General features: G+C 31.8%; 2 protein-coding genes across 3 annotated transcripts; one reads left to right on the top strand and one right to left on the bottom strand.

The window, feature by feature from the left end:
* Positions 1-24,437, bottom strand: LOC143083228 (DNA damage-regulated autophagy modulator protein 1-like). 2 transcript variants are annotated; one of them, XM_076259479.1, is made up of 10 exons: positions 24,386-24,437; positions 8,594-8,716; positions 7,452-7,505; positions 7,008-7,075; positions 6,472-6,626; positions 5,924-6,092; positions 4,468-4,505; positions 1,679-1,852; positions 881-960; positions 1-327 (listed from the first exon to the last, which is right to left on the bottom strand). In XM_076259479.1, exons 2-9 carry the CDS (start codon positions 8,683-8,685, stop codon positions 916-918), a joined length of 795 nt encoding a protein of 264 aa, XP_076115594.1. In that variant the 5' UTR covers positions 8,686-8,716; positions 24,386-24,437; the 3' UTR covers positions 1-327; positions 881-915. The 2 variants fall into 2 exon arrangements, with proteins under 2 accessions (XP_076115594.1, XP_076115595.1); XM_076259480.1 differs by lacking the exon at positions 7,452-7,505.
* LOC143081747 (neuropeptide S receptor-like) lies at positions 16,808-18,322 on the top strand. Its single transcript, XM_076257468.1, has one exon. It carries the CDS (start codon positions 16,982-16,984, stop codon positions 18,266-18,268), a length of 1,287 nt encoding a protein of 428 aa, XP_076113583.1. The 5' UTR covers positions 16,808-16,981; the 3' UTR covers positions 18,269-18,322.
* Positions 24,438-24,747: the final 310 nt, after the last annotated feature.

Here is a 24,747-nt window from a genome sequence, read left to right as displayed (position 1 = left end):
TACAGGGGGTTAATAGCCATACACACGGTTATCTGATCTTCGCTTCGGCTTTTTTGAATTGCCGTATTAGTTCTTTCAAAATCGAAATCATTCTTGCAAACTATATATTTGTAATAATTTGTTCATGTCATTGGTCAAGTGAACTTTTTTAATAAATACATGGCTTGCATGTATTATTTCTTAAACAATACTAAATACTATACAACATGTTTTTATATATCCTGTTTCTGGAAGTATAAAATACTAAAGACTCGTTTTTACAAATAGCACCACTTTTAAAGGAACACATGTCAATACCAGACACTGAGGAATCTTCACATGATTGTCCTGTAAAAGAATAAATATGTTTCCGTTTTATAATTATACTGAATAGTACAAAATTTCAATCCTGATATCTATGATGAGTGTCTTACCATTCATCTCATTTCTACTATGTATAACTTATTTTTATGATATGGTAGTAGGCACATTTTGTAAAACATGTTTTGGTACTTGATAAATTACCTAATTCTTGTCAATGATCAGCATTAAATTTAGAGAAAATTAGATGTTTATTTGTATTCAATTTTATAAAAGTTAAGTTTTTTTTAAATTTTATTCCTCCTTTAATTAATCGTCATTCTTATCTTCTAATTATAAGCAATATGTAAGTCATTTTACAACACGATAAAAATGCTAGGACAAAATGCATGCAAAAACGTGAGTTTGTATTCCCTTTTCTTGCATATCATCATCATTCATACAAAAATACAATTTTTTGAAGTGGAAGTCTTATTTCATTCATGTATTATTGATATGTTAATGGTCTGTGGATAGAGTTTATTCATAGATCACACAAGGTTTTCCACAAATAGACATTATAGTGGTAATAAAAACTTACCGTTCATGCTGATATGTATAAAACATTAAATAAAGTTAGATAGTCTGAGTGTCTTTTAACAATGTTAAAGGTACCTGCTGCTGAAATCAAAATAAAATAGATATATTAATAAGGTCCATTCTTACTGAACTAGTATAATATTTTGTTTAAGGGCCAGCTGCGAGAATTTCTCGCTGCATTGAAGACCCATTGGTGACCTTCGGCTGTTGTCTGATCTTGGTTGGTTTGCTGTCTCTTTGACGCATTCCCCATTTCCATTCTCAATCTTAATAAAACAAATTGACGTGATTTTAGGTTTCATACAAGCTTAAGTTTAACTCAATATAAAATAGTGACCGTTTATATACGATGCTTTTTCTTACGTATGAGGGCATTTTTGGATCGGCTGGGACGTAATATTACAGTCTATATGAAGTTGAAATAAGCAACAACAAAAATATGAAAACAAAGATCATTGATAAAACTTCTGTTATAAAAAAGAAACTAGAACAACTCTTTTAACAGTAATGAACTGTAATGGCACGAATGTTCTGGCATCTTTTAATTAAGACACGTACAAATGATACAAAAATATTGTACCATTACCAACTGTAAAAAAAGTGCGATCACTTAATCATTAGGGGAAAAAAAGAAGTTATAGGAATGCTCGGTCTTGTCTAGTTTATTTACCTATATTCTTTATGTGAGCACGCGATGGTGATGTTTACATATCTAACACGTCAGAGGTAAATTACTCATCTTAGAAATCAAAAGAAATTCCAATTTCTGACTGGTTAATACTCGTAAATACAATATTACCTGTCTATTTTCTTCATCTTGGTACCAATGATTATCCTCGACCAACTGAACGTTTATAGTTAATACGCGTATTTCTTTAAAACATCCCATAAATGAGATGAGGAAGGCGTAGAGTGACAGTGCTAATAGCAACTCTGTGATTTTTGCCAACAATAAAACATCTTTGAAATCCTCCTGGAAAACATTTAAAGAAATACTTGATCGTCTAAAACCTAACATAAACGGTACCAATTTGTATGCCACAGATGCGCATTTTGACATCGGATATGTTCCTTACGTCGTTATTACAATCCCCTTCCCTTTCATGAATGTGACCTACCGAATAAGACTATTTACCGAATTTGTTATCACGTAAGCAACACGACGGGTGCCCCATGTGCAGCAGGATCTGCTTACCCTTCCAGAGCACCTGCGATCACCCCTAGTGTTTTGGTGGGGTTCGTGTTGTTTATTCCTTAGTTTTCTTTGTTGTGTCATGTGTGCTGTTGTTTATTTGTCTTTTTCATTTTTAGCCATGGCGTTGTAAGTTTGTTTTAGATTTATGAGTTTGACTGTCCCTTTGGTATCTGTCGTCCCTCTTCTTTGACAACATATTTGAAAATCAAAAATTACTAAAAAAAGATGAATAGCTGTAAAGCAAAAAAGACAAAAGGTATAGCCAATTAAATATAGATGGGAAAGGCATCAGAGCTTTACATGAGGGAGATACTCTCAGTCTGAGAAAAAAAATAAAATTTTGTAACATCAAATTTTATTTACACAAAATCAGTATTTTCATGCCAGTACCGAAGTAACGTAACGTATGGATAGATATTCGAATTTAGATGAAGAAAATGCATAACAAAAATCTTTCATAAATATATTCGAATTTAGATTATAACCCATTTGTACAGCTTTCCGATGGTTATCGTTTATGTACTGTACGTTGTATACGATAATGCATTTAATCTCATAGGGAAAAGGGCATAGGCGGTAAAGAAGAAGAAACTTTTATTCTATCTTGTTCATCACATGATACACACTGATGCATGACTAATGAAATAATGTGTATTTTCCCTAGAAGTCAAAATTACAGAATAGGAAAAGCAATCGTACATTTACATTACCTGTATTTTCCTTACGAAACACAAAACTTCCAATTTAAAAAAAAATACCGGTTTTAACTTCAATAAAAATCTAAAAATCAACACTCAACGAGAAGTCACGAAATAAAAAAAAATCTTAAAGCAAGAAGAAAGTGACATGCCCAACCCTCTTTGTTGTTACACGTACGAATAAGCAACTGTATTAGTCCAGTCAATCTAGCATAAATTTGACCTAAAAGTCTAAAAGTAATTGCAACAGAAGATATTTAAGTTTTAATCTTTAGTATTATACCTCAAATAAACACAGAAAAAAATCTTATAAAATCTTTCTTGAGGAAGACTTAAAATCTTGATTTAAAATTCCTATGGAAACATGCATTGAAAAAGAGAGATAACTATGTAGAAAAGGCAGAAATATCAATAAAAATTGATACTAAATTTACCCCGTCTATTCAACAGAATGTATTGATTCTTGATATTTTAGCCGTCTTTAGAGTATAACAAACAACTTTTAAGGTGTTTTCATATCTTTTATCAAGCTTCAATTGAGATTTCTTAATTCATTAGTTGACCATTTATTGAATTTTTCAACATGTCAAGGTAAAGAATCTCAAATTTAATAAAAGTAATTAAACAAGGTAGAAGCTGAACAAAGGAGTAGGTTCAGTAAGACCCCTTTTTGGCCCCAAAATATAGAAGTTTTACAAAATTGTTAAAATGTAAACCTTTAGTTATTTATTGGACAGTAGAATGCTTCTGCTACATAAATATGGGCTGTTTTTGACAAAACAATGCACATATATCCGGTACTAGCACCATTAAGTGATGCTAAATTACTGAAATCCTCATAATTCTAGCATTTTAGTTAAATTTTAGACGGTTTTCGTGTAAAACGAAAGTGGCCGCATTCGTGTTCATCCTTAATATTGAAATGTAAGTTGTATTTTATGATAATACATAACATATATAAAGGTTGAGGATGAACACGGATGCGGCCACTTTCATTTTTACCAAAAACCATCTGAAAAGTGACATTTTTCGGCATATTTGGTTGATTTTTCATATTTGAGCTTGAATCGGATCGTTTTTAATGACTAAATCTGTTAAAATCTTTCTCATAAACTAATTAATTCAAATAAAATAGACACTTAAGTGTTTAAAAAGTGGTCAAAATCTTTCGTCCGATGAACCTGAAATATGAGGCCAAAATCGGTCCTTACCGGACCTACTCCTTTAATATACAGATATAAACAATACCAAATTTTCACATTATTTTTTTTTTTTTCAAAATGGTCCACAAATTTGCAATTTCTTAAATGAAAAATGCACAAAAAAATAAAAAAAATACCTATAACACTTCGGTTAAGTCCAATTTATGACCAGAAGATTATATAATATAGTCAAATACAAACTTATAACCACATCAAAGTATCATACTTTACATAAATTAAAAAAAAAAGCAACCAAAAAAGTGACAAAAAAGACTCATTTTTGCACAGTTATCTCCCGTTCCAATGTTAATTTCCAGAGGAAATTAAAGATGCTGATATTGAGATTTCCTCAAGTTAGATTTCTTGGGACTTTTTTTCTGTGTATATTTAGGGCATACTACTATAGTTTAGAGCTAAAACATTTTCTGTTGCAATTAGCTTGCGGTTAAAACTTAATTTGACTGGACTAATACTACTGCATTGATATACATACCTTTTTCTCCACTTTAATATATACAAAAGGTACAATAACTATTTTATGATTAAGGAAAGTATCCATTAGAAGGGTGAAAAATTCTAAAAGCTATAAGTTGTCTGGATGGGACCATTCAATACATTTTGCAGCGCATACAACATCGCAATCTTATCTTTTATATTTTTGTTCTGTTTTTCTAAACCTTGAATCTTATTATGCCTATATATATATATAGATAGATCATCCCTATTTATGTAAATGGCTAATATATGCGTTAATAAACTGCAGTCAATTTTCTAAGGTGCTTATCCAATTCTTGCAATATAGATATTATATACATAAATATCTAGAATTTGATAGGAGAAAACTACCCTTGTATATTATCATGATCAGTTAGGGCTGCTTTTTCTCCAGTTCATCATTTTTCAATTTCAAACCCACAAGGGTCCATAATTGAATTAATAAAGTATTCTTATTATTAAACTTATTCCTATGAATAGAGGTAAATTACAAGGACATTTCATCCCGAATATACCGAAAACTGTAAACGCTAGCTCCCGAGTTCCAAAAAAAAATTAAGCATGTTTTCTTTGGTCCTGAATACCTAATTATCAATTCGAAAGTTTTGCTATATTTAAAAGCCGAATTCCAACAAGAAAAGGATACAATTCAGACGTCCTAAGAATGCACCTAATGCAATGGTGTGGGTTTTTTTCAAATTAAATGAGTCGTACACAAAAAAAATCAGTATCAAGTGGAATGTTTAAAATGAAAAAGGATCCATATAACACTTTAGTAAAGGTAAACATTGTGAGTTTAATACTGAAAGGCAGTTATTTCTTCTTCTTCTGATATACAGTGTCAGCTTCATTTATATTGAAGATTACGAACTGTTGGTAGGTGAATCAAATAAAAGTTAATCAATTTTTGATTTTTTTTTTAAATATGTAAAATACTTGAATAGTGATATTTACATAAACGAAAGACAACACGTGATTAAAAAAATACTATTACTGGTTATAGTGACCATGACATCAGTCTGCATATTTCTGGTATACAATTTATGTGGACTACAACAGAGGAATTATTAGTAAGCCAAAGTACATTAAACATTTCCGACTATCCAAACATAATTAATTTGACATGACTCAATCTTGGATTATAGATTATACAAATCACCCGTTAATCTGTTCTTATCCAATAATGTGGTTCCCGCGTTTATTTATTCTAGATTGTCGACCGTAAATTCATTTATCATAGATAATAATAGATTGTCGACTGATAATGATAATTTACGGCGTACATCTATAATGGTCGACTGACAATCTATCATTATCCCCGATAGCCTGTGATTATCTCATTTATGTGGTTCCCGCGTGCCATATGCTCTCAGAGGTTATACAATTATTAATATTCGATAGTTGTGCCTTTTCGTTTGATCACTGCAGTTCATTATATTTGGTAAAAAGGATACAAATCACAAATATTATACATGTGACAACAGAATTGATACACTGCCATAACCACTCCCATCGTGCTCTCTTGAGCTTGCGTGTGAGGGCTGTTTGCAAAAACATGTATATTAATGGTAGTATAAATGCAACGGCAGCACCTACAATATGTGGTGGGAACATGGTATCAACCTACAAAATAAACATACTTTGTGAACGGCACTTATTAACTCTAGTAAGGATAATTTGTTGAAGAAATTGTATTCAAAAATAGTTTTAGGTTAATCAATTGGATTGTCTATTCGTGGATTCGAGAAAACACTAAAATGTACATGGCTCCCTTTTTTCCAGAACTAAGTAAGAGAACAATGATAACTAGATATAACGGTTCTGAGTAGTTTTGGCAATTCTTTTTTTTCTGCGCAAATTATTATGGTTTGGTTTTTTTTTTTGTTGAAGTTAGTCAGACAAAATGGTTATAAAAGGTGATACGCTATTAAAAAGATTAAATGTGAATGCATACAAATTTACTTTCAAATTAATTAAAATAATATATCATGTTGATTCTTACCTGAAAACATGCTACCATTAACAGTCCGATTGACGACAAGATACCTACAACGAGTCCAATAATATTCGCTATCTGCCAACGGTTACTGCAATTGGCTCGGTTTCTTTGTATCCTTTCTCTTATAAATAGGAATCTTATTTCAGCATTTACTGCCACTGAAAAAAAAAGAATTTAGACGGCAATTCTTAGTGTTGGGAATTCGGTATCATGTATAACTATATATGTGAACAATGGCATATGTATAGTGAAATGAAATGTATGTAAAATGTAGCAATTTGCCAGGAAATGTGTGTTTATTCGATTGTGTTAGAGTCTACATTGAAACCAGCAAAAGACACTGTATTCATATTTCTCTCATCGTTTGGAATATAATTTTACTGATTTTGAAACTTTCCTTTTATAATTAAAACATCGGTAGATAAATGTACATTTCCAGTTGTTTAATTGATAATAACAACGATTCTCCTTATTTTTATAGTAGAAATGTTTGGCGCGATCAAAACAAAGCATACAGCAAAATATTTAAAACAACTCACACATTATAGCTGACACTGTAATTAAGAAGGAAAATATACCACTCTCTGGTTCGTCTACGCCAGTATAACTAAAAAATGGTAGACCAAAACAATATTTGATAAACAATTTTTTAATTTTCCATTGTTAATATTTCAAAAACATGGGCACTGACCCTTCATTTTTACTGCTATTTTAGTTTCATTATTCATATATTATCACCGCATACCAGTTTTCAAAAAGCTTGTTATTTTAAAACAAAGACTAAATAGCGAATATCCTTAAAATTTTGTAAACCAAATCACGGTTAATAGTATGCAGTTCGTTTGAATTCATTTAGTATCATACATGTATGTGTCTGTGTGTCGGTAACGATATGGATTCTTCCAAATACTGAACACACAATTGTGCTATTTTTGCATTTTTATGTTTTGTGAGCTATTTGAAAAAATAAAGTAATGAATTACCTTATATACGGAAAATCTTGATTCGTGTGATTCTGTGCAAAAGCTAACCCATATCTGTAAATTGCAGTATATGATTGATATGATAAAATTATTGGTACAGCTGCAAATATTGTCAAGTATACGAACACACGTTCAAACTTTTATAATTTCCTTGAGCAGAACGAAACAATATTACTGACAACGATAAACGTTCGTGGCATAACAGACGTTGCAACGTTAGTTAGATTTGTCATACGAGTTGAAACTAAAGAAATGAATTTGTTTTTGTTGTAAAACATAATGAAGAGTTGCTCGTTAGTCTTTGCAGTCCTATACGGCTTAAAATTTGGACGTATACAGTTATCTTCAGTTGTTAGTTATAACAGTTCGTGCAATGTTAATAAATACAGATAAATACAGATAATTAAACGGACAGCTGGTTTAAGACATGCATGAATTGTGTATGTACTAGACGTAAAAGGTTGATTTTTTTTTAAATTGCATAGGATTCCTATATATATATATATATATATATATATTAACTAATATATCTACTGTTTTCAATTGGAATCGAATAAATGAGATAGGTAAATTGTATTATCCGTACATAACCTTCATCAAATACATGTCGCTTCTGCTTGTGTAGTTTTGGCATCATTGTGTGGTTATTGCTGTTGCATACTTTTGTGTATCTAAATCTTTTTCATGTGACCGCCCGAGTTAGACTATTTACTGGGTTTGTAATTACATTAGCAACACGATGTACGCGGTATGTATGTGGGAATCTGCTTACCCTTCCGGAGCACCTGAGATCACCTCCACTTAGCTTTATGGTGGGGTTCGTGTTGCTAAGTCTTTAGTTTTCTATGTTGTTTTTTATGTACCGTTACTTGTCTGTTTGTCTTTTCTGATTTAAGCCATGACATTGTCAGTTTATTTTCGATTTATGAGGTTGACTGTTCTTCTGTATCTTTCGACCATCTTTTTCTTTTACTAATCACTTGCAAGGTATTCTTTTTCATTTTTACCAAAAAAGCTTCCAGATTATCCTAACCTTGCATCCTTACTTTCGCTTAGGTTTGCTATTTGTTTGTATTTTCTTAAAGGTCGAATCTATTTGAATATTAAACAGCTATAATTCCATTCATGTAGTATGGACTTACGTAGTTCCAAATGAAATCCAAATCCATACGTTTGTTACTATAGGTAAAAGGTATATCAAGCTACAAAAACTGCAACTTGCAGCGAACAACATTTTAGAACCAAATCTTATATTCTTTTAAACACTGAAAACAAAATGTATGAATTAAGGTATCAATTTGACAAACACAGCAATCAGGGGCGGATCCAGGAATTTGGAAAGGGGGGCGAAGTTTGTAATGCTCGCCGAGCGGAGCGAGGCGAACAATTTTTGGGACCTTTTTTAGGCTAAAACCCATAAAATAAGTGTAAAATGCACTTTTTAAACGGTTCCTGGCGTGGGGCATGTACATTCTATAGTTACTGTAAAGTGTAAGGGTTGGACAATTTTTATGCTGTATTCTCCTTATTGATTGCCTGTCATAAAAATGATAGTATGGATCCAAAGCTATGTATTGATATATTTGATGTGGGACTTGTCAGTAAAAAATAGAAATGGAAAATTCTCGTTTGTTGTATGTTAAGTTAGTATAACCTCACAGATTTCTTGTTGTAAACAAGAAATACGTCGGGATATTCTATGAAATTTACAATACGACCAACACGAGTTAAAAAAGTCAAACAAGCAATTTTAATCTAAATGTTTGGTAGATATGTTTCGCCCAACAAAATTAAGGGAGTTGAGGGGTTTCAAATCAACCAAAGTCTACGAATGAGTTTGAAATGACAACGAATTTATGAATGACGGTCGACAAGTGGAGACATAAAGGCCACACCCACCAGGCAGGTTGCAGTCTGGTCTTGAAAAAAGTATTCAATATATCAGTTCAGCGAAACAGACATTCCGGTCAGACATGCAAAACCCGGCCTCAAGCAAATACGCCTGTTTGTATTCATCATGTTCATTTAATACTAAATAATTCTGTTGGAAAGTTTCGTTTCTAATAGCAAAAAAGATTATAGTTTTCAATGCAGATACGGCCCGAATTTTTATTTAATGCAAAAATCAGAGTCAGATTTTTTTCTCTTAAATACCTTAGACTGCCTCCTCAAATCAAATGGTTCGTACTTTAGACTTTAAATCTATCTAGAGCTTATACTGACTGGGTATCATTATTCAGCTATCTTGCTATTTTAAAATAGGCTGGGGCGTTTGGGGTTAAACATGTTTTCGTTGGTAAATAATATCGCTGTGGATTTTTTTTTCATGAGAGTGTAATAGAGTATTACTTTCTGTTTGGTTGAATTGTGAAATGGATGTCACTACGTTCTTGCTCAATCCTGTGTCGCTTTGAAGGTATCATGGTTGTCATCCTCAGCCTAAGCAATGTGTTACTGTTATTTGAATTTCAAAATAACTAAGTGGCGTTTTATTTTACGCACTGATAAACTCCACCATGTAGCGAATCACATGAGTTTGACATCATCAGTAAATACCAGAGAAAAATATCTTTATAAGTAATGAATTGTCGCATGAAAATTAAATACACGGGAAAAGTTCACAAAGTCTAGTCTGGTAAATCATTTTACAAAAAAAAAAGTCCAAGCAAAGGGGGGTGGGGGGCGTACGCCCTCTACGCCCCCTCTGGATCCGCCAATGGCAATAAAACCGTAATAATGGAATGATGATACGTAAATAAATGATTTTGACTCTGATAGATCTTTATATTCCACATCTGCTCATCTTTCTATTATGACAAGCGAGTGTGTAGCCGCAAGTTATGAACTCAAGTATTCATGCTTCTGTTTAGAAATATTTGAATGCATTTGCATAGCTTCGACAGATATGTATATATATATACTTATAATAAGGACTCACTTCTTATTTTTCTCTCAAATATAAATGGACATACATGTAAAAGCCTGTCTCCGGCTGCTGGAACTTTTAGTTCAGTCTTTGTATTAGGTTGCTGTCTGCTATTATACGTATTTCTCGTTTATAAATTGTTTTGCGTAAAACTGGCAGATAGTATTCTTTTTCGTTACTTGCTTTATAAAATAGTTTAAGAAATGAACATTTGAGACCCCCAACCACCAGTTTTTGGCGGGTTTTGTGTTGCTCTGTCTTTAGCTTTTCCGGTGTGTTTTGTTTGAATGTTTGTTTGTCTGTTGGTCTTTTCTTATTATATGTAGCCATTTCGTTGTCATTTTCGACTGATGATTTTGAATATTTGGCCTCTCTTTCGAAACAAGAACACCCACCTATATAACATGTCCATGGCTTTATGCAAAACAAATTATAAATGAGAAATACGCGGGTTTATTTTATGACGGGCCTTTTTTTTTTCAAGTGTTTGCCTATTCACAGTTACTCTGTATAAATAACATGTTAGTTTAAAATGGATCATTTTTGCTCAATAATGAAAGAACAGTTTGAGACATTATACACTAAACTGGTTGAAAATATGTACTCAGCAAATGTAAATTCCCGTTGAAAAAGAAAAAAAAAAAACGCAAAATTGATATAATTTATAATATGCCTATTAAAATCATAGGCATGTTAAACTCGTTATAATCATGTGCGTGCTATGCTCATTAAAATTGCATGCTCGCTTAAATCACAGACATGTTAGGCTCGCTAAAATCACATGCATGTAATTTTCACTAAAATCACAGTCATGGTATGCTGACTAAATGGCATGCATGTTATGCTCGCTAAAAACCACAGGCTTAGTAAAGCTCGCTCAAAAATCACATGCATGTTATGCCGGCTAAAATCACAGATTCTGAAATGTTATGCTCGATAAAATCAAATGCAAATTATGCTTGCTGAAATCACATGCTGGTTGTGCTCGCTGAAATCACATGCATGTTTAACAACTGAGATCATACTAAACGAAATATTGGTTTCCTTTTTACAAATATGTTTCCCCTAACGAAATTCTATAAACTAGAGCTTACCTTCTATTTGTTTAAATACAACTAGTATGTCAAAATTTATTATGTATATATTGTCGTCAGGTAAAAAAAAAAAACCTTTAAGGAAGTCGAACTTTAAATTTTTACCAAATGGAATAATTTCGTTGACTTTTGTTTCCCAGGTAGACGACTCATTATTTATCCTGCACGAAAACTTTTAAAACACCGATTGTCACTTGTAAACCACATATGATATACATCTGATACTTGTTAAGGTTTTAAAACTTTTAGATATACATATTGTAAGTTCAAATTAAAAACAACGTGTACCTTTAAATTTTTAGAGACTTCATGAAATAATCAAAAGGAGATACGTGTTTTGGTTTTTATATTTCTAAATATAGAATAGTCAAAATAATATGGTATATCAGTATATCCAAGTGTGGTTGAAAATCGTTTGAAGTAAGATTAAAATTTATACCATAGCATGGTTACAATTCTTATACAAGAAACTTAAAGTTATGTGTATATTCGATTATGAGTATATATATATATCAGTCCGATTAAATATGTCATGCATATTTCAATTTGTGCAAACATTTTCCTAAGTATAATAAATGAAAACTATTAGGATTTTAAGTGAATCCATGACAATTCATTCCATTTCTATGTTTTAAAATAACAAGCTTTTTAAAAGATATTAATAGTATACAGATAACGGAACTTATACAGATGAAAAAAATAATAGGTCCGTGTGCCTTTGTTGAGATATAAGCTATTGAAAATTTGGAGGGAAATAATTCTCTCTAGGTTTGTCATACAACTAGGTAAACATTCGAAGCTTTCCTCTCCAAACAAATATGAAAAAAAAAACATTGTCAAATTTTGTATTGGCAACTAGATAGATAAAATCAGAGGATTCCAATGTCTTAGAAATTAAAAAAAAAAAAAAAAATGGAGAAGCGAACATCCTTAAACATGTATACATGTACTTGAGTATGACTACAAGTTGAATAAAAGTATAGAAGTTTGAGAAGAAGAAGAAAATATATACTGAGACAAAAAAGTTTAGCAACAAAAATGTGAAATTTTATTTTATTACAAAATAGTGTTGTCAAATCGTACACTTTTGCCTAACCGGTTACTCGGATAATCGTTCGACCGATTAACCGGTTAACCGGTAATTTAAGTTGGTATTTGATAGCCTTATCAATAGAACCCTACTCATAGATATAAGATGTGGTATGCGTGTCAATTTGACAACCTTTCATCAAAGTCATAAATACGCTTTTAGAATTGAAGTTTTTCCTTTAGCATTATAAGGCTTGTCTGTGAGGATTCCTGGCGAAGTTTTACTTTTAATAAACAAATACACCGTATCAACTATAGCGTTTGTACCAACTTCAGATTAAAAAATCCAAAAAAAAATCTTAATCTCGTAGAATTGAATATGTCATATGTCTGAAACCGATTATTCTTTCCCTTTCTCTTGTTGTCTCCGAAAATAATGGGGTGTGTTTCAATTTGAAATGATTAATTATACAAAAAGAAGATGCGGTATGATTGCCAATGAGACAATTCTTCACAAGAGACCTAAATGACACAGAAATTAACAACTATAGGTCATTGTACATGCTGTACGACCTGTTGCTTCACTGTGTTTGCTTTTTTCTTTAAGCATGTTACTCGTACTTTCACGTATACATTGAGTACATTCACATTTGTTTGCATTTCACAATTTTTGAATTTAAAGTAAGACTAACCCTTGAACTACGGAGGTTGCACATTTAAATGTAGGTTTACACAATATTAGATCGAAAACGAAATAATGAAGTAATTAGTAAAATTAAATCTCATTACTGATCTAAAGTTACTGTTAAAAAAACATGTTTACTAATTATGTTTCTTAAAGATCCTGCCCCGAACTCTAATTAATTTTATGTTTTTAGGATTAACAATAACAATCAATATACTGGACAATTGATCTGTCAAACTAATTACCACGACGACAATTTTTAAATAAAACATAACTATTTAATGATTTGTTCAACAAAAATTTATATCAAATCTATCGAAATTGAAAAAGGTCCGGTTAACCGGTTAGCGTTTTTGGTATTCGGTATTCGGTCGTTCGACCGATTAACCGGTTAACCGGTTAACCGTTGACAACACTATAATATAAAATCATAGCAAAATATAATTTTAATAATAACAAAATGAAATTATGACATGTCAGAAGCAACATGAATGTTTATCACTCACATTCATGGGGATTTTCTTTGTATGGAGCGCGGAAGGGTCAAAATGCGGAAATGAGAATAGTGTTATTCAAAAACAATTTCTCAACCATGCTCTAAGTGTACCAATGGATGATTGGCAGACACACCAGCAGCTGCTCTTAAGTCAATGCACTACTTTTGTGGCTGGAAAAAATTGTCACGTATTGACGTAAAACGAAGGTAGCACTCCTCCCTTGAGAATAGTTTTTTTTTTTGGTCTACAAGATATCGATCTTTCCTGTGCAGTTGCAATTTGTCGATATATGTTTGTTAGTCTCTAAACTGTTGCCTTATGCACATTAAATCGAGCCACGATGTCAGCAACACTCATTCCGGCATCAACCATTCCAAAAGCTTTCTGACGGTCATTTTCGGGGAGGCCTTGTTGACGCCCCATGCAATTTTTCAAAGATGTATGTGTTTTTCTTACCAATAGTGTGTTCCTGGACGTTAGTGAAAAAGAATTTTTTAATATTGTTTTAAAAGTGCAGGTACAGAAGGTAAAACATCTATTACACATGCAAAGCTGAAATGGCGCGAAATCAATCTCCAGGGAAAAAGTACGACTGAGGATTTTTTTTATACAACAAATTAGGTTTAATATGTAATATTCTTTAAGGCATATCGTTTTTTAAAAGTACTATTTTAATGTATTTTAGCTAGGTCATTTAGTGTTTTTAGTTCGATATTGATTTTAAAATGTATAAAATAAATAATAAAAAGGAAATTATCGAGCAAAGTGTTCGCTTTAATTGGTAGATGAATTGATCGATTTCTTGTTGTTTTACGCCACCTTCAGCAATATTGCCTTTAGTGGCGGTTATTTCTTATTGTCGGCGGAAGTAGGAGTTCAAAGAGAGAATTCCTGACCTTCAGACGAAACTGACAATCTTAGTCAAATATAATTGAAACACTTGCCACATTTGAGGTCACTTTGGTAGAAGTAGGAATTAAAGAATATCGTGCTTAATAACATGGCATCTTTGAATAAAAAAAAATAGGTTTTTCAATTCTGCCAGTTAATCAAATACTGGACAATTTAAAATGTCCATTATATAAAAAACATGATGACACATTTTTGTAGAAATTCTCAATTTTCATTAAGAATGCAAAGTCAGGCAAAGGCTAAAGACTAAAGTAGGTACGCATTTCAAATTATTGGACCGAAATTTCAGTATATTAACAATCATAGTAATTATTTAAACTGGATGGTCATATATAAATTAGATATAGTACCGATTGAAGTAGACGTGCCATCTCGATGTATCAAAGGCTTGAAATCGTATATTTTTAATCTCACAACTTGTATAACAAAACAGAATGTAAATTTTTACAAAACGATATCGAGAACTACCTTATAAGTTAAGATGCTAAAGCAACTTGAAGAATTGTTACGACTACGAAACTAATAAGAACGCTGTTCATCTGTTGTTGTTTTTTTTTTTTTTTTTTTTTTTTTTTTTTTTTTTTTTTTTTTTTTTTTTTTGTAACAGTTGTTATTTTTAAGATCAAAGTAGATAGTTGTAAGAAAGAAATTAAAAAAAACTACCGTGTGTAAAAGAAAGGAAAAAATAATAAATTAAAAACTCGAGATACAATTTGGAAAAAAATCATCAGTAGAAAACAAAAACCTACGGCTCGTTTTTTTCATCCAGTAAATATCGTAAACTAATTGTAACATGACTGGAACTTTTTGCCCTTTGACCTTCTGATGAGTTAACTTCGGCTATTTTTTTTTTTAAAAGAGTGTGTCAGCAGACTGGTTTTTCAGTCATTTCACCCTCCAGTTTCACCGTTGACCACTAAGAATGTACGGAGCTTAAACCACTGCTCTAACTTTCATCTGAAAATTTATTAATGTACAGTCTGCATTTTAAACGAAACCATATTATCTTTTTTCCCTACCATGCAGAAATTAGTCTTTCTAGTAATCTACGTTCAGTACGTGGATGTCATCACTTTGATACATATGTTAGGTTTCTTTCAACAAGACTAATATGTCATTTTTTTTAAATCATGAACACATCGCAAAATAAAAAAAAAAGGATTGTTAAAATCAGGATTTTATTTTGTTTAAATATTCTTTTCGTGTAATGCAATATGAAGCCTTGCAGATTATTTGATGACAACATGGAAATATAAAAGATTATGACTGCTAAAAAATCTATGTATGATATCGATCGGCAGTCGTATTTAAAGGGATAGTTATACTGAATATCTGTTTTTCTAATCTTACTTTTCATCTTTTACTTTAACTAAAGGATTTGACGCAATTATATAAACGAGTTATAATAAAGGTTAACCATGTTAACACATAAAAACTTAGTTTTTGTACAATTGTACGACAGGTGACGGAGGGTCTAAATGAGGATCCTTCATTTCTGTATTCTCTAATTTGATAAGTCCTTGTTTTATTTCGTCCATTACTCTTCATTCTTTTTATTATAGCACCTCATTATTTTCTGTGTTTTTTTATATATAAATTTTTCTGAGGATTATTTTTTTTTTGTCCCATTATTTTCTATTCTGTAAACTCCATCAACAACCCGGAAAGGCAGTACAATAAATCAGAAACTTTTACTGGATTCGGCACAAGGAACGGCTATGTAATCGATCCGAATTTATAAAAAAATCCAAACAATCGATTTAGAATGTTATTTCTGCAATCAAAATTTTTAAAGCATGATAAGAGGTATCTGTAACTGGAACTGGCCATTTTTTTTTGGTCGAGCTGAAACCCAGTATCGGTTGCGGGATTTTCTCGCTGTGTTGAAGACCCTTTGGTTGCCTTGTGCTGTTTTCTGCTCTTTGGTCGAGTTGTCTCTTCGATACAGTCCCAATTTATAGTTCTCAATTCTATGTTCTCTATATCGCCTTGTCATAGCCTAGAGTAACACACCAGCTATCATGACTATATTTTTAACTCGAATAATTCAATTTCTCTCCGTGTCCTATTTTCTCCCAAGTGAGGCATTGTAGAGCAACGGATAATACAGAATAAATTATTTGGGTTACTGTATTCATTTGAAATTTTATGATGTAATGATTACTATTAAAAATACCAAATTGACTAATATATCATTTCTTTCTTTGCAGTTTTCCAACGAGATTAACACGCAACTGTTCCTTGGTTGACAATGATTTATGATAAAAACTAAACTTGCGAAAGGCTGATAATTTTATTCAATGGAAAAGAAATGACGCATTTTGTGTTACAATATGTCTCGAGGATGTATACTATAAATATTTGTCCGTGACTGTTACCACTACATTATGAACAATAACAGTTCGTATCATTTCCACGGAGGAAATTGGAATTGTCATCCTGTAAATGGAGTAACAGTGTCGTTATCAGATTGTAAAAACAGGATACATATGGTGGATCATAAAATATGGACCCCAGACGTTATTCAACGAGTAGTGTCTTTGATTGTTATAATGATAGTCACGATTATAGGAAATACAGCGATCATTTTTGTACTTTCTTGCACGAGATACAGAAAGAAAAACAGTCGAGTTAATATGTTCATTATTAATCTTGCCGTTGGAGATTTAACTGTTTGTTTTGTAACTATGACAACTGAAATTCTTTTTGTGGCATTCGGTGAATGGGTACTTGGCAATGCTGCGTGTAAGATATTGACTTATCTACAAATTGTAACCTTAGCAAGCACGACATTCATTTTGACCTCCATGAGTATTGACAGATATTGTACATTGTGTCGACCATTCCAGTTTCACCAACCATCGTCTGCTCTACGCGCCAAACGAATGTGTTTAACGTCTTGGTTACTTGCTTTTATATTTGCCTCTCCACAATTGCTCATATTTGTTCAGACAAAGGAACAGGTTTTTGACAACGGACACGTACAATATGGATGTAAAAGTCAAGGTTATACAGCGCCATGGCAACGAAAGGTTTATTTTACCTTTTTGACCTCATATATTTTGATAATTCCTGTCATCATTATGTCATATTGTTATATCAGCGTTGTTTTGTGTGTTTGGCGTCAAGGTAAACCGTTTAGAAATCAGAGTGGAAAATTCTGTCAGAATGCGTCCGCAAAGAACACAATATCAACGGCAAAAGTAAAAACAATAAAGATGACCCTGACAATTATCATAACATTTATCGCATGCTGGACACCGTATTTTGTAACAACGCTCATTAAAATATACAGCGACTATAAATTCACAATACCATCGTCAGTAATGGTGTTTGCTGAAACAGCTGCCTTATTGCAGAGTGCGTTCAATCCAATTTTATACGGGTGTTTTAATATTAAAGTAAAACATTTAATGACTGACCACTGCTGTCCAGGGAAAATATACAAAGTTAAAACTGGACGTGCATATAATGTTGGTGCATCTGGTACAATCGTTGTAACGGGGAAGATAAATTATTATCTTCGCCATGATTCGAAAGAAGGTAGTAGTTCCGGTGGAAGCAGTAGGGGGTATGTTTTTAAAGAAAACGATGAAAAATGTTTCAAATTAAAAGTTCGTTTTATTTCTAAAGGCTCAATCAATCAAGACAGCAGCGAAGCAGGACAAATTTAATTTATATTTCATTGTCATTGTTTGATGAATGAATAAAGATAATTAGGTATTTTTTCTCGTTTTGACATTCTATGTACAAGTAACTTGATTATTGTTTTACTCTACATACGAATTCCCTATGCTCGTGCATTAGTATGCTAAATTGATGTCCTACCCTTTCACTTGTATTCCTGGTTATATATTAAAGACAGAATAATGTAATAAATTTAACTTTGATTTAATAGGAAATGGCCAACATTAGTATAGATGTTTGTATTTGGAAGGCAAGGCAACATTGTATTTACAAAAAGAAGACTTTAATTTAAACATTTAAACAAACAGATCTCTAAAAGTGGCTGATTCGTGCTCGTTTATTTAACAGGAAACGGGACGTTTGGAGGACTTGTACATGTACTATAGGAACCAAATGTGTACCTTTTTCTTGGCGACATTTTTCTTCCATTCTAATGAGGCAAACTAGAAATTCACAGTAAAATATAGAGAAACTAGCATTACCTCTTGAATGTTACTTCATATTTCATAATATACATCTTGAAATAACAGATACTGTACCTTATATTGTTTTAAATTTGATTTAAATAAATACTGATTGACTTACTACTAGAAATTAGCTTTAATGGTGGTCTATTTGGAGCTTTAACTTCATAACAATTAAGATTATAAGGAGTTCAAATATATCACTTTTCATGTTTGGCTATTTCGTTCTTGTAGATGAAGAATACACATACCTTTTAGTTGATACGATATTACAGGTATTTCAGTTCATTTTGAAATTCTTTGATTTAGAGCTTCTATTGTCAAAAAGACTTTTGAACAAAAGGCCAAAACGGAAAAGTCCTCCGAAAATATATTTTACAGACGCCATAATGATAAAGTGTACTGTTATAGACAACTGATTTCAAATATATTACCATGGATATGTTCCAATTGTTGTCAGAATTTTGTCATCTTTCCAATGTGACTTATCTTAGAGGTGTTTTAATATTAAAGTAAAACATTTAATGACTGACCACTGCTGTCCAGGGAAAATATACAAAGTTAAAACTGGACGTGCATATAATGTTGGTGTATCTGGTACAATCGTTGTAACGGGGAAGATAAATTATTATCTTCGCCATGATTCTAAAGAAGGTAGTAGTTCCGGCGGAAGCAGTAGGGGGTACGTTTTTAAAGAATACGATGAAAAATGTTTCAAATTAAACGTTCGTTTTATTTCTAAAGGCTCAATAAATCAAGACAGCAGCGAAGCAGGACACATTTAATTTATATTTCATTGTCATTGTTTAATGAATGAATAAAGATAATTAGGTATTTTTTCTCGTTTTGACATTCTATGTACTAGTAACTTGATTATTGTTTTACTCCACATACGAATTCCCTATGCTCGTGCATTAGTATGCTAAATTGATGTCCTACCCTTTCACTTGTATTCCTGGTTATATATTTAAGACAGAATAATGTAATAAATTTAACTTTAATTTAAAAGGAAATGACCGACATTAGTATAGATGTTTGTATTTGGAAGGCAAGGCAAAATTGTATTTAAAAAAAGAAGACTTTAATTTAAACATTTAAACAGACAGATCTCTAAAACTGGCTTATTCGTGCTCATTTATTTAACTAGGAAACGGGACGTTTGGAGGACTGGTACTATAGGAACCAAATGTGTCCCTTATCCTTGGCGACATTTTTGTTCTATTTTAATGAGGCAAACTAGAAATTCACAGTAAAATATAGAGAAACTAGCATTACCTCTTAAATTTTACTTCATATTTCTCAATATACATCTTGAAATAAAGGATACATGTACCTTATATTGTTATAAATTGGACTTGTATAAATAATGATTGACTTACTACTAGAACTTGGCTTTAATGGTGGTCTGTTTGGAGCTTAAATTATCAATTTTAAAGTCCTCGACGAGGCTCGGACTTTAAAATTGATAATTTAACTATCTCGAACGGATAAATCCGATAATCTACTCGTATCAATGTAAGAATATATATGTATCTAATAGTATAGTGTTTCAAAATACACAATGAAAATTCACAGTGGAACATTTGGCCAAATATCATCTTTTGGGAAATCTAGCAATAGTTTTAAACAAGATTTTGGTGTCTATCAAACTCGATAAAAACGTACGTAAAAGTATCCAGGAGGGACGAAAGATAACAAAGGGACAGTCAAACTCATAAATCTAAAACAAACTGACAACGCCATGGCTAAAAATCTATCAACCTGTAATATATCCAATACTGTACTCAACAAACACGATGTAATAGGAACATACAAATTACATAACAAATTATACGGTTGCAAAGACTGCTTGCAGTTACAGACAGTAAGCGCATACAAGTGTGTAATGTATCTAACTTCTGGATAAGAAATGCAGACGTCCTGCACTTTTAGACTTATATACTAGGTGAATAATTTGCGTAAATTGACGCCCAGTAATCGATAAAAAAGAAAGCTAAAGCAAATAATTCGCCACTTACGATTTCCTGCAAATTTTATGAAATACTTTCAATATTTGGTATGAGAATACAGATATGTGTAGTGCATTTATATAAGCTAATCGTAATACGTTCAAATAAACAAAACAAAAATCTCACCTGCTTGATCTGCCAAGATAGAATGCGCAAAAAAACCTAGTACATGCAGCAGCGAAGTTTTGTTTTGTTGATTTTCGCCATTCCGATTTCATATAAATAAGAAGATGCGGTATGAGTGCTAATGATACAACTCTCCGTTCAAGTCACAATGTGTAAAACATTCAATTATAGGTCAAAGTACAGCCTTCAACACGGGACATTCAATTTGGATCACAACAAACAGCAAGCTTAAAAGGGCATAAAAAAATCACTGAACTAGGAAAAATGGCTCTAGCACTTTAGTAAAAATGTCTCACTAATTTTCAAACAGTTTTCCCGAACTACATGTTGGGTGATCAATTACATAATATGTAGATCTATTTAATATGAGGTTACCAGAAATCTGTAACAATCTTTGTTGAAAAAAAATCAATCAAAATGCTTTAAAAGCACGCTGGTCATTCCCCATACAATACTACTACAGTCTAAGGTCAAAAGGGTTTCACCTATCCCAATGTCCTCTATTATTTGGTATAAAACCCAATTTAAAAAAAAAAAAACTTGTAAAAACTAATTGAGGCCTGATTTCGATGAAATTCTTAATATTAAGCTCATGAATGTTTACAGTCTTATTAATTGTTATTATTCTGATGATTATTTGTATGAAATGTTGAAAATGATATAGTCGCCCTTTCGAATATCATACAATGTTAACTTCTAAGAGTATACGAATAAGAAGTTGGGGTTTGAATTCCAATAAAACATAGTTATATTTCCTATGCAAAATTTATTTGTTTATTTTAAGTGCAAGTAGTTTGATAATCATATTAGTCTGTATCCGTTTTACTAAGAACATTTGAAGTTCCTCATTACACATATTTATCACAAGTTGAATGACAATGAACTAAAATTACTATCCCTTGTTTAATAATAATTATGACCTCATTTCCTTCGACCACATGTTATTGTACTGATTCTTTTTTCATCTTTTTATTGACTAAGATCCAGATACAGCTTTACTTATTTATTTAAACGCATATTTGAAAGTAAAGTGCACTGTAGGCGCTTTTTTAATTTTTTTTTCTATTTTGGGCTTACTTATATGTTGTCGCGATCGGCAAAATTAATGAATTTGTATGCAGACACTAATATAACATATTTTAAAAGAATTATTTTGCCAAACATATTAATTCAAATATTATTTTTTTTTCTGTATTGTAAGAGGGAGATTACAATCTATTCCTTGACTTCAGATTTACTCCTTCAGGCATCATGGGCATATAGCATTATAAAAATGAAGGTTTTGCCTGAGTGTTTAACTTTAGTAAATTTATATTTAAAAATGACAGCAATCATTTTATCTTGGCAAACATAATACCTAGAAACAATGAAACTAGAAACATTTTTTTTTCAGGAGACCACCATGCTTTTAAAACAATGTAATATTTTTTTTCCCAGTCTGGTGCAATTGTGTCACTTTTTCTTATATATACTCTTGAACTTTATAATTACGGAATCATCTTTGATATAACTTTATATGTTTTAATGTTAAAAAACTGGTACAGTTTAAACGACAAAATTTGTATTTGTAGTAATGTCTAGTAATGTCTATAAAAACGAAAAACGTTATAAATGTGAAACTAACCATAATACCAATTATTATTCAAAATCATTCAAATCCAAACCGAAAAATGACATTTTCCGTAAAATGGATGACAATTGGACGAATATTGGTCATGATGTACATGTAACCAAAGTCATCAACCACAATAAAATCGAAGAAAAATGTGCGGACTACAAAACAGAAAGACAATGTGATATTATGATTGCCAATGAGACTATTCACCACCAGAGTTCAAATGACGCAGCATTTAACATCTATATGTCACCGTGCGGCCTTCAACAATGAGCCAAACCCATACCGCATAGTCAGCTATAAAAGGTACAGGCACACACATAATGTGGTGGGGTTAGACTAGTTTGGTAGCACCAAACCCTTCCTCTAAATCGGGATAGTGATGTAAAAGTAAAACTTCAGAACCAACTACAAAAAAACAGTTGAAAACGGCTTAACTCATCCCATGTACATCGATGTAAAGCAGAAAAAACATAAAACAAAAATTCATACGTGGCAGTGTATTTATACATTCTAACAACAAAAAAAGACACTACACATGTAAGTAAAGATATGACAGTACTCACAGTTACTGACAGCAAGTTCAAAGTCAATAACAAGTAATTAAACATCTATGTGATTAAGACTAAAATAACAACAAGCACACATTCATAATCTAAAGAATCTTGTGTTTTAAAGACATCATTAACAGTCAGAGAGAACCTTTTATCGCACCGCGGATAAATTATCCCGTTGCAATTGATTTAACGACGTCACGTGGTGACCCCTACAGGGGTTCATGACGCGTTAATGGTGACGTCATATGTTAATGTTGTTGTGTTTCATTGTTTATTTTAGTTTTGATTGTTTATTTTAGTTTTAGTATACAGCGGTATACTACTGTTGCCTTTATTTACAACAAAACGCAGCAGAAAAAGGTCCAGCGTGTGATAAATTCGTTCAACGATTAACTACTGACCCCTACGGATCCATAGAGGGTGAATAAAATCCACAAGGGACTATTAATTTTACTAACCCTCTATGGATCCGTATGGGGAGTCAGCAGCGATCCATATAACTTATATAGTAATGCCAAGATATATGAATTTACAGATTTGCAGAGCCATGAAGGTGAACATGTATATAACAGTTAACAATAACAGTTAGTTTGATATTAAGTTTGATACAAAAAATCAATATTTATACAAATAAAACAGTATTCAAAGATCTAATTACAGTGTGGAATTATTAACCTTTTATAGTAGAGTGACACATCAAGAAACAGGTGCTCATTTTACGACATTAATGGACCGGCATAACTGCAGGCTGGAAATATTTTTTTACAAAGCCAATACGTACACATTTATCTTCTTTTTTCCCCGGTGGTAGCTATTTTCTGTGGTGCAGATTTTCATGAAATGGAAGGTAAAAGACTTCTTATTTTTTTTTTTTCATTAACGAGTTCTGTGCCATAGGGCCAATAAATTTGCTTAAGCAACATCTTTAAAATGTCATAAGGCCAATATTTTGGCCTTTAATTGGTAAAAATATTTGTCATATTTTTAGAGCAAATACGGCTGTATGTCTTTTAAAAATGTTGAAAATAAGTTGGTTTGATAACTACGACAGTTCAATTTAGATATCGTATACTGTAAACAATAGTTTGACGCTTACGTTTATTATGTCACGTTCACAACATCAACAGGTACTCGCGCTGGAACACATAACACGTAAGAATACTGCTAAATCTTGATAATTTTAGTGATATATGAAACTTTAAATTTTGAAGAAAAAATGATTATATCTTGTATACATAGGTTTTACTGTAAAACATGTGTTAGAAAAGTTATTATCTATATGTTATAAAATTGAGTAAAGGTTGACCATTTCATTGACCATGCAATTACTTACCGATGTTAGTACCTTGACTTCTATTTAATGCTCGAATATTGTCATGATCAAGTTTTCGTTTTAGAAAACAAAAATTGAAAATGCGTTAGTTATAAAAATAGAAATTATACAAATAGAAAATGTAGACGACGTGTAATCATGATAAAAATAGACGACAGAAATTTTATTGAAAATGGGAATTTTTTTTTTTTGTATTTATGTTACTTAGATCGGCTGTTATCGACAAGTAAACATATGTTTACCGGATCAAATATAACAAATATTTTTTTTTATTATCGATCTTAAAAAAATGACAGGGCACTATAAATAAAGGCAAAAAATAAAACCCCTGGAAACTGTGTAAAGGGCACAGGGCGCCAATT

The sequence above is a fragment of the Mytilus galloprovincialis genome, chromosome 7, assembly GCF_965363235.1.
Source record: "Mytilus galloprovincialis chromosome 7, xbMytGall1.hap1.1, whole genome shotgun sequence".
Lineage (NCBI taxonomy): Eukaryota > Metazoa > Mollusca > Bivalvia > Mytilida > Mytilidae > Mytilus > Mytilus galloprovincialis.
This window is presented reverse-complemented; position numbering and strand designations above follow the sequence as displayed.